General features: G+C 47.3%; 1 protein-coding gene across 1 annotated transcript; it reads right to left on the bottom strand.

The window, feature by feature from the left end:
* Positions 1-743: 743 nt before the first annotated feature.
* On the bottom strand, positions 744-4,639 carry LOC116356320 (uncharacterized protein C11orf42). Its single transcript, XM_031801525.1, has 3 exons — positions 3,874-4,639; positions 1,539-1,815; positions 744-1,328 (listed from the first exon to the last, which is right to left on the bottom strand). Exons 1-3 carry the CDS (start codon positions 4,213-4,215, stop codon positions 1,156-1,158), a joined length of 792 nt encoding a protein of 263 aa, XP_031657385.1. The 5' UTR covers positions 4,216-4,639; the 3' UTR covers positions 744-1,155.
* Positions 4,640-11,952: the final 7,313 nt, after the last annotated feature.

The raw sequence follows: 11,952 nt of genomic DNA, 5'->3' as shown, positions 1-11,952 counted from the left end.
CATAGTGGGGTGCAGCGACCGACCGGCAGGGGGTGTGGTCGGCTGAGGCCACTGACAGGAAGTTTCTGTTAAACTAATCAAACGGAAATAGGATCTGTGTCCCATATGGCAGCCCTATTCCCTACATAGTGCACTACTTTAGACCAGAGCCCTATTCCCTCTATAGTGTACTACTTTAGTGTGGGTTATCTGGTGTGATGTAGGTTATTTGGTGTGGGTTATCTGGTATGATGTGGGTTATCTGGTATGATGTGGGTTATCTGGTGTGGTGTGGGTTATCTGGTATGATGTGGGTTATCTGGTGTGGGTTATCTGGGGTGGTGTGGGTTATCTGGTGTGGGTTATCTGGTGTGGGTTATCTCTGTTATTGTCCCTTATCTTTTATTCCCCTCTCTTTCTCTCTCTCTGTCCCTCTCCTCTTTCTCTCTCTCTCTCCCTCTCCTCTTTCTCTCTCTCTGTCCCTCTCCTCTTTCTCTCTCTCTGTCCCTCTCCTCTTTCTCTCTCTCTGTCCCTCTCCTCTTTCTCTCTCTCTGTCCCTCTCCTCTTTCTCTCTCTCTCTGTCCCTCTCCTCTTTCTCTCTCTTTGTCCCTCTCCTCTCTCTCTCTCTCTGTCCCTCTCCTCTTTCTCTCTCTCTGTCCCTCTCCTCTTTCTCTCTCTCTGTCCCTCTCCTCTTTCTCTCTCTCTGTCCCTCTCCTCTTTCTCTCTCTCTGTCCCTCTCCTCTTTCTCTCTCTCTGTCCCTCTCCTCTTTCTCTCTCTCTGTCCCTCTCCTCTTTCTCTCTCTCTGTCCCTCTCCTCTTTCTCTCTCTCTGTCACCAAGATCAAGGACTGCTGTATATTTAAGTCCCTAAGATCAAGGACTTTACAGACACGCTGCAATGAATAAAAATGCCTAGTTCAACAATAAATTGACTCACTCTCTTGGAATCACAATAACCTTTTCTCTGTGTGACTAGATAACTGGAAAGGTTGTCGTAGATTACCAATATCTGTGTCTGTGGTGTATTATAATAAACTGAGGATGGAATCAGGCATTGCTCATCTGTCAATTTCATTTAATTGGCTTTTAACCCTGAGACACCAATGTCCTTTCCTCACACTCCTCTCTTCCCCCTCTCCCCCTCTACCTATCAACCCCCCCTTCCTCCCTTCCTCCCTCAGCTTCCCTCCTCCTCTTCCTCCTCCAGGGGCAGCAGGGCCTCGCTGGAGATCTCCTGCGCCTCCTGGTAGTCTGTCACCTTGCGGTGCAGGTCCTTGCTGGGGGATGTGTCCTGCAGGTGGAGGGCCGAGCTGGACAGGGAGATTATGGAGGGGTGGGAGAAGTTGAACGCTGAAGGGGGAACGGGAGGAAGGTGGTTACAAATGGATCTGAATCTGAATTGGAAAGTAAAGGAAGTGTGAATTGAATTTGTGCCATGAAATGGGATGGGAAAACTCGAACGTGGGAGATCAGGAAGGGAGGTTAATTATCAGGAGGTAAAAAAAGGCACATTATTTGCATATATTAATTCATTGGACAACAGAGTGGAGGTTAGCTCACCAAACTGGGAGAGCAGGCCCATCATCTTGGGCTCCGACACCGGTCTACCTGCTACCAGAGACGCATAGTCCGGGGAGTCGAACTTGGCCCACCTGGCCTTGGGGTGTAGGTAGCTGCCCTCCCAGCCATCACACACCTCCACCAGGCCCGAGGGAGAGACAGAGAGCCTGAGGCAGGAGAAGGCCAGAGGGGTGTTGGGCCCCAGCCTCAGCTCTGTCCTCCTCTCCATCCCCAGCACACGCAGTTTGGCATCAGAGCTGCAGTACACCTCACTCACCTGGAACCAAGAGATAGAAAGAGATTAGACCAGGGCACTCCAACCTTGTTCCTGATAGCTAGCGTCCTGTAGGTTTACACTCCAACCTTGTTCCTGAGATCTAGTGTCCTGTAGGTTTACACTCCAAACTTGTTCCTGATAGCTAGCGTCCTGTAGGTTTACATTCCAACCTTGTTCCTGAGATCTAGCATCCTGTAGGTTTACACTCCAACCTTGTTCCTGACAGCTAGTGTCCTGTAGGTTTACACTCCAACCTTGTTCCTGATAGCTAGCGTCCTGTAGGTTTACACTCCAACCTTGTTCCTGATAGCTAGCGTCCTGTAGGTTTACACTCCAACCTTGTTCCTGATAGCTAGCGTCCTGTAGGTTTACACTCCAACCTTGTTCCTGACAGCTAGTGTCCTGTAGGTTTACACCAGGGCTCTCCAAACCTGTGCCCGGGGAGCTAGCGTCCTGTAGGTTTACACCAGGGCTCCCCAAACCTGTGCCCGGGGAGCTAGCGTCCTGTAGGTTTACACTCCAACCTTGTTCCTGAGATCTAGCGTCCTGTAGGTTTACACCAGGGCTCTCCAAACCTGTGCCTGAGGAGCTAGCGTCCTGTAGGTTTACACCAGGGCTCTCCAAACCTATGCCCGGGGAGCTAGCGTCCTGTAGGTTTACACCAGGGCTCTCCAAACCTATGCCCGGGGAGCTAGCGTCCTGTAGGTTTTTGGACCCTAATCTAGCGCACCTGATACTAATAATTAGCTTGTTGATAAACTGGATTGGGTTAATTACAATGGGTTGGAGTGCAAACCTACAGAAGGGTAGCTCTCCAGTAACAGGGTTGGAGTGTAAACCTACAGGAGGGTATCTCTCCAGGAACAGGGTTGGAGTGTAAACCTATAGGAGGGTAGCTCTCCAGGAACAGGGTTGGAGTGTAAACCTATAGGAGGGTAGCTCTCCAGGAACAGGGTTGGAGTGTAAACCTACAGGAGGGTAGCTCTCCAGGAACAGGGTTGGAGTGTAAACCTACAGGAGGGTAGCTCTCCATGAACAGGGTTGGAGTGTAAACCTACAGGAGGGTAGCTTTCCAGGAACAGGGTTGGAGTGTAAACCTACAGGAGGGTAGCTCTCCAGGAACAGGGTTGGAGTGTAAACCTACAGGAGGGTAGCTTTCCAGGAACAGGGTTGGAGTGTAAACCTACAGGAGGGTAGCTCTCCAGGAACAGGGTTGGAGTGTAAACCTACAGGAGGGTAGGTCTCCAGGAACAGGGTTGGAGTGTAAACCTATAGGAGGGTAGCTCTCCAGGAACAGGGTTGGAGTGTAAACCTACAGGAGGGTAGGTCTCCAGGAACAGGGTTGGAGTGTAAACCTATAGGAGGGTAGCTCTCCAGGAACAGGGTTGGAGTGTAAACCTACAGGATGCTAGATCTCAGGAACAAGGTTGGAGTGTAAACCTACAGGAGGGTAGCTCTCCAGGAACAGGGTTGGAGTGTAAACCTACAGGAGGGTAGCTCTCCAGGAACAGGGTTGGAGTGTAAACCTACAGGAGGGTAGCTCTCCAGGAACAGGGTTGGAAAGCCTTGGATTAGACCATGCCCACTGGTTACAGACATCAGTGTTTAGTTTTGATTAACATTTGGTTGAGTTTTCAGCAAAAGTGACTTTAATGTGAAATCATCAAAATGATTCACCATCGCATTGGATTTAAGTTAAAAAGGTAAACAAATCTAAAATCTAAATCCTTTACGTTGATTCCTTTAACAAAATCAAATATGTTTTTTACGTTGATTCAATCAACGATTCAGTCATCACATTGAATATTTGGGTTGAAATGACATGGAAACAACGTTGATTCAACCAGCTTTTGCCAAGTGGATGATGTCATAAAAATCAAGACTTCTATGGTGCATATATGCAATGGGAGCCACGCGAGTCCCATTCCCCGACTTCCTGTTTCTGTCAGACATGGCAGTTGGTCCGAGGTACCCGATATAGTGCATAAAAAAATATATAGCAGAGATCGAGAAAAGCGATACATCATTAATTATGTTTATCTAAGTCCAGTGTCTCACCAGGTAGAGGCGGTGTACAGAGTCCAGCCAGGGCAGGTTGTCCCTGAGGGACAGCTGTCTGTGTGGAGCCAAGGGACATATTGCCGCCTCCTTCCTCAGGTTGCTGACCTGCACACGGACCCTCCCCACGGCATCCAGGAACTCCTCGTGCAGGAAGTCGCAGCGCACGGGCCCCTCAGTCTTCAGGGAGACCTCTGGGGAACCGGCCGGGTCATCTAACAGGTCCTTCAAGGGCCCTAGGGGGAACAGGGAGCGGACCTTACGCACACGCAGCGATCGCTCCACACGCTTCCCGATAACGCAGAGAGGACGGAACATCTGGGCATCACGCAGGTGGGGCATGGCCGTCACATGGGGGCCACACAGACTGGAGGCCACCTGACGAAAAAGAAGAGAGGAAGAGACCAGAAAGGGAAGAGAGAGACAAGGAACAGAAGAGGGAAATAGTTGTGACACTGAGTAGAATTACAGTTTCATCACATTTGGAGGAATGTGGTGAGGTGCAGAAACTGGGAGAAGAGAGAGAGATGTCCTCGTATAAGCTCACAGTCAGAAACAAGCAGGGCACAAACTTCACTTTGATCTGAGATCAACAGCCGATCTGGGATCAACAGCCGACCCTGGATCAACAGCCAATCCGGGATCAACAGCCAATTCCGGGATCAACAGCCGACCCGAGATCAACAGCCGACCCGAGATCAACAGCCGACCCGAGATCAACAGCCGACCCGGGATCAACAGCCAATCCGGGATCAACAGCCAATCCGAGATCAACAGCCAATCCGGGATCAACAGCCAATCCGAGATCAACAGCCAATCCGGGATCAACAGCCAATCCGGGATCAACAGCCGACCCGAGATCAACAGCTGACCCGAGATCAACAGCCGACCCGAGATCAACAGCTGACCTGAGATCAACAGCTGACCTGAGATCAACAGCCGACCCGAGATCAACAGCTGACCCGGGATCAACAGCCGACCCGAGATCAACAGCCGACCCGGGATCAACAGCCGACCCGAGATCAACAGCCGACCCGGGATCAACAGCCGACCCGAGATCAACAGCTGACCTGAGATCACATCACACAAGACTAATAATACATTTATTGTATTACATTTTTATACAATTGTATTTTATTATTTATTATTTTACTAGATTAATATAGGTCAGTGGGTCACTTCCTGAATGTCCTGAAAGTGTCACTGTGCTGGAGTTTGTGTCTGAGGTTCCTACTCAGCAGTGAGGGCTGGCTGACAGCAGAGAAACATAAATGTGTTAAGTTTCATCAACACAATCATTCTGCCCAGCTGCCTGACCCGATGTGAAAATGTTCTTTTTTTCTCCACTTTTTACAAATAATACAAATGCTTTCTTATGTTATGGCTATGTTCATCCAGAATTGGTGCTCCTAGTGGCCGGGGACCTTCATTTTAATTTACCTTTATTTAACTAGGCAAGTCAGTTAAGAACAAATTCTTATTTCCAATGACGGCCTAGGAACAGTGGGTTAACTGCCTGTTCAGGGGCAGAACGACATATTTGAACCTTGTCAGCTCCGGGATTTGAACTTGCAACCTTCCGGTTACTAGTGCAACGCTCTAACCACTAGGTTTAATGTGGGCAAACTTTAGTTTATTTTGTAAATATACCTCATTTCTACTAGCATGTCACATGTGCAACCAGAGGGGGAAAAAACACTCTTGACCACCTTTACTCCACACACAGAGACTCATACAAAGTTCTCCCTCGCCCTCCATTTGGCAAATCTGACCAAAGCTCTATCCTCCTGATTCCTGTTTACAAGCAAACACAAAAGCAGGAAGTACCAGTGACTCGGTCAATACAGAAGTGGTCAGAAGACGCGGATGCTACGCTACAGGACTGTTTTGCAGCACAGACTGGAATGTGTTCCGGGATTTATCCAATGTCATTGAGGAGTACACCACCTCAGTTACCGGGCTTCATCAATAAGTGCATCGACGACGTCGTTCACAACATCCGCACTGAGCTAAAGGGTAGAGCTGTCGCTTTCAAGGAGCGCGACACTAATCCAGACGCTTATAAGAAATCCCGCTGTGCCCTCCGATGAACCATTCAACAGGCAAAGCATCAATACAGGACTAAGATTGAGTCCTACTACACCGGCTCTGACGCTCGTCAGATGTGGCAGGGCTTGAAAACTATTACGGACTACAAAGGGAAACTCAGCCGCAAGCTGCCCAGTGACGCGAGCCTACCAGACAGGATAAATGCCTTTAATGCTTCCTTCGAGGCAAGCAACACTGAAGCATGCATGAGAGCACCAGCTTTTCCGGACAACTGTGTCATCACGCTTTCAGTAGCTGACGTGAGCAAGATCTTAAAACAAGTCAACATTAACAAGGCCGCGGGGCCAGATGGATTACCAGGACATGTAGACAGACCATGTGTGGACCAACTGGCAAGTGTCTTCACTGACATTTTCAACATCTCCCTGACTGAGTCTGTAATACCAACATGTTTCAAACAGACCACCATAGTGCCTCTACCAAAGGAAGTGAAGGTAACCTGCCTAAATGGCTACAGACCCATAGCACTCATGTCTGTAGCCATGAAGTGCTTTGAAAGGCTGGCCATGGCTCACATCAACACTGTCATCCCGGAAACCATAGACCCACTCCAATTCATTTACCACCCCAACAGATCCACAGATGACGCAATGTCAATGGCACTCCACACTGCCCTTTCAAACCTGAACAAAAGGAACACCTATGTGAGAATGCTGTTCATTTACTACAGCTCAGCATTCAACACCATAGTGCCCACAAAGCTCATCACTAAGCTAAGGATCCTGGAACTAAACGCCTCCCTCTGCAACTGGATCCTGGACTTCCTGACAGGCCACCCCCAGGTGGTAAGGGTAGGCAACAACACATCTGCCATGCTGATCCTCAACACGGGGGCACCTCAGAGGTGCGTGCTTATTCCCTTCCTGTACTCCCTGTTTACCCACGACTGTGTGGCCAAGCACAATTCCAACACCATCATTAAGTTTGCCGACGACACAACAGTGGTAGGCCTGATCCCCGACAACGATGAGACAGCCTATAGGGAAGCGGTCAGAGACCTGGTAGTGTGATGCCAGGACAACAACCTCTCCCATAAAATGTGAGCAAGAGAAAAGAGCTGATAGTGGGCTACAGGAAAAGGAGGGCCGAACATGACCGCATTCACATCAACGGGGATGTAGTGGAGCGGGTCGAGAGCTTCAAGTTCCTTGGTGTCCACATCACAAACAAACTATCATGGTCCAAACACACCAAGACAGTCGTGAAGATGGCACGGCAGCACTTTTTCCCCTCAGGAGACTGTGAAAATACTTTGCATGTGTCCTCTGATCCTCAAAATGTTATACAGCTGCACCATCGAGAGCATCCTGACTGGTTGCATCACTGCCTGGTATGACAACTGCTCAGCATCTGACCGTAAGGCGCTACAGAAGGTAGTGCGTACGGCCCAGTACATCACTGGGGCCAAACTTCCTGCCATACAGGACCTATAGACTAGGCGGTGTCAGAGGAAGGCCCAACATTTTTTCAAAGACTCCAGTCACCCAAGTCATAACTGTTCTCTCTGCTACCGCACGCCAAGCGGCACGCCAAGCGGTACCAGAGCACCAAGTCTAGGTCCAAAAGGCTCCTTAACAGCTTTTACCCCCAAGCCATAAGACTGATGAACAGTTAATTAAATGGCCACCTGGACTATTTACATGGACAACCCCCCCCCCCCCACCCCTTCTTTTTACACTGCTGCTACTCACTGTTTATTATCTATCCATAGTCACTTTAACCCCTACCTACATGTAAAAGTTACCTCGACTAACCTGTAACCCCTCACACTGACTCATTATTGTTATTTTAGTGTATTACTTTTTATTTACATTTTTTATTTAGTTTATTTAGTAAATATTTTCTTAACTCTATTTCTTGAACTGCATTGTTGGTTAGGGGCTTGTAAGAAAGTATTTCACGGTAAAGTCTACACCGGCTGTATTCGGCACGTGTGACAAATACAATTAGATTTGTTATCTTATGTAATGGCTATGTTATCTAATGTTATGGCTATGTTATCTAATGTTATGGCTATGTTATCTAATGTTATGGCTATGTTATCTAATGTTATGGCTATGATATGTTATGTTATGGCTATGTTATCTAATGTTATGGCTATGTTATCTAATGTTATGGCTATGATATGTTATGGCTATGTTATCTAATGTTATGGCTATGTTATCTAATGTTATGGCTATGTTATCTAATGTTATGGCTATGTTATCTAATGTTATGGCTATGATATGTTATGGCTATGTTATCTAATGTTATGGCTATGATATGTTATGGCTATGTTATCTAATGTTATGGCTATGATATGTTATGGCTATGTTATCTAATGTTATGGCTATGATATGTTATGGCTATGTTATCTAATGTTATGGCTATGTTATCTAATGTTATGGCTATGTTATCTAATTTTATGGCTATATTATCTTATGATATGTTATGGCTTGTCACGCCCTGACCATAGAGAGCCCTCGGTTCTCTATGGTGTTTAGATCAGAGTGTGACTAGGGGGGGGGGGGGGGGGGGGGGGTTTAGTCATTGATTTTCTATGTGGCTAGGTTGTATGGTTCCCAATTAGAAGCAGCTGGTAATCGTTGCCTCTAATTGGGGATCATATTTAGGAAGCCCTTTGTCCCACTTGCTTTGTGGGATGTTGTTTTTAAGTGAGTGCATGTAGCACTACAGTACTCCACGGTCGTTGGTTGATATAGTAGCATCAGATATAGTAGCAGCAGATATAGGCCTGCTTGATGGGTCGTAGCAGGTTGGGTCTCTTCCAGGGCACTGAGTGAGTGCATGTAGCACTACAGTACTCCACGGTCGTTGGAGTGCATGTAGCACTACAGTACTCCACGGTCGTTGGAGTGCATGTAGCACTACAGTACTCCACGGTCGTTGGAGTGCATGTAGCACTACAGTACTCCACGGTCGTTGGAGTGCATGTAGCACTACAGTACTCCACGGTCGTTGGAGTGCATGTAGCACTACAGTACTCCACGGTCGTTGGAGTGCATGTAGCACCTCAGTACTCCACGGTCGTTGGAGTGCATGTAGCACTACAGTACTCCACGGTCGTTGGAGTGCATTTAGCACTACAGTACTCCACGGTCGTTGGTTGATATAGTAGCATCAGATATAGGCCTGCTGTACCTTGATGGGTCGTAGCAGGTTGGGTCTCTTCCAGGGCACTGAGTGAGTGCATTTAGCACTACAGTACTCCACGGTCGTTGGAGTGCATGTAGCACTACAGTACTCCACGGTCGTTGGAGTGCATGTAGCACTACAGTACTCCACGGTCGTTGGAGTGCATGTAGCACTACAGTACTCCACGGTCGTTGGAGTGCATGTAGCACTACAGTACTCCACGGTCGTTGGTTGATATAGTAGCATCAGATATAGGTCGTAGCAGGTTGGGTCTCTTCCAGGGCACTGAGTGAGTGCATGTAGCACTACAGTACTCCACGGTCGTTGGAGTGCATGTAGCACTACAGTACTCCACGGTCGTTGGAGTGCATGTAGCACTACAGTACTCCACGGTCGTTGGAGTGCATGTAGCACTACAGTACTCCACGGTCGTTGGAGTGCATGTAGCACTACAGTACTCCACGGTCGTTGGAGTGCATGTAGCACTACAGTACTCCACGGTCGTTGGAGTGCATGTAGCACTACAGTACTCCACGGTCGTTGGAGTGCATGTAGCACTACAGTACTCCACGGTCGTTGGAGTGCATGTAGCACTACAGTACTCCACGGTCGTTGGTTGATATAGTAGCATCAGATATAGGTCGTAGCAGGTTGGGTCTCTTCCAGGGCACTGAATGAGTGCATGTAGCACTACAGTACTCCACGGTCGTTGGAGTGCATGTAGCACTACAGTACTCCACGGTCGTTGGAGTGCATGTAGCACTACAGTACTCCACGGTCGTTGGAGTGCATGTAGCACTACAGTACTCCACGGTCGTTGGAGTGCATGTAGCACTACAGTACTCCACGGTCGTTGGAGTGCATGTAGCACTACAGTACTCCACGGTCGTTGGAGTGCATGTAGCACTACAGTACTCCACGGTCGTTGGAGTGCATGTAGCACTACAGTACTCCACGGTCGTTGGAGTGCATGTAACACTACAGTACTCCACGGTCGTTGGAGTGCATGTAACACTACAGTACTCCACGGTCGTTGGAGTGCATGTAGCACTACAGTACTCCACGGTCGTTGGAGTGCATGTAGCACTACAGTACTCCACGGTCGTTGGTTGTTTCTTGCTTTGTTTTAAGTTTCACAAAAAATAAAGATGTGGAACTCCAATCACGCTGCACCTTGGTCCGTCTCTCCACACGACCGTGACATGGCTATATTATCTAATGTTATGGCTATATTATCTAATGTTATGGCTATGTTATCTAATGTTATGGCTATGTTATCTAATGTTATGGCTATGTTATCTAATGTTATGGCTATGTTATCTAATGTTATGGCTAAGTTATCTTATATGTTATGGCTATGTTACCTAATGTTATGGCTATGTTACCTAATGTTATGGCTATATTATCTAATGTTATGGCTATGTTATCTTATGATATGTTATGGCTATGTTATCTAATGTTATGGCTATGTTATCTAATGATATGTTACCTAATGTTATGGCTATGTTATCTAATGATATGTTATCTAATGTTATGGCTATGTTATCTAATGATAGGTTACCTAATGTTATGGCTATGTTATCTTCTGATATGTTATGGCTATGTTATCTAATGTTATGGCTATATTATCTAATGTTATGGCTATGTTATCTAATGTTATGTTATGGTTATGTTATGTTAACTTATCTTGTATTATGTGAATGGCTTTAGTATATAACCTCTCTCTCTCACCTTGTTCTTGACACACTGCCAGATGTCATCAGCCTTGTCCATGTCAAGTGATGATATGTACGGACGATCTATGCTGGAGCAGGCCATGCTAGGTTGGCTGGTGTTCTGGGCCATAGTCAGATATGTGGGTAGGTAGGACCTCTGTTGGCACAAGCTCTGGTAGATCTATCTACCCATTAGGAACCTGGGGATTCTGAATAGGTACTGTATCAGATGGAACCATGGGTGTCACAGTGCATTGATGATGCCATAAAGAGATTGACCCCTTTGATTCTATTCTGAACATTCCTCTCTGCGTTCCACATTCTACTCGGAACATTACTTTCTTACAGTCTAGATAAAGGGTTGCTTGGGAACTTGCCAACCTGGAAGGCAGCAATGGGAGCGCATGATAGTTCAATATAAGCTAAATATAGGGAAGGCACTACAGACATCAAACTGACACATTCTAGCACTGTTTATTCCTGACATACAGCATTCAGCATTCAGCATACAGCATACAGCATTCAGCATTCAGCATACAGCATTCAGCATTCAGCATACAGCATACAGCATTCAGCACAGAGGGAGGGAGAGAGGGAGAGACAGAGAGAGGGAGAGAGACAGAGGGAGGGAGAGAGAGGGAGAGAGAGAGGGAGAGACAGAGGGAGAGAGAGAGAGACAGAGGGAGGGATGGAGGGAGAGAGAGAGAGAGAGAGAGAGAGAGAGAGAGAGAGAGAGAGAGAGAGAGAGAGAGAGAGAGAGAGAGAGAGAGAGAGAGAGAGAGAGAGAGAGAGAGAGAGAGAGAGAGAGAGAGAGAGAGAGAGAGAGAGAGAGAGAGAGAGAGAGAGACAGAGACAGAGACAGAGAGACAGAGAGAGACAGTCTTATCAGCGAATGACAACATTATTGTGACATTGTGCGTTGCAAAAAAACTAAAAACATCCTGACTTTGAAATGAAAGTAAGAGACCATTTTATTGTCCTGACATGTTGTGCCTACAGTATGACGTGTTGCCGCAGCAACAGGCCCTTCTCATCTATAACGTAGAGTGGTAACGTCAGGAGGAACCTGGGCCGGTGACTGACAGCTAGAGGGTGACTCACACTGACATCGGCCAACCCT

This window comes from Oncorhynchus kisutch, linkage group LG2 (assembly GCF_002021735.2).
Source record: "Oncorhynchus kisutch isolate 150728-3 linkage group LG2, Okis_V2, whole genome shotgun sequence".
NCBI lineage: Eukaryota > Metazoa > Chordata > Actinopteri > Salmoniformes > Salmonidae > Oncorhynchus > Oncorhynchus kisutch.
The sequence above is the reverse complement of the archived record's forward strand: the minus strand, read 5'-3'. Positions and strand labels throughout refer to the sequence as shown.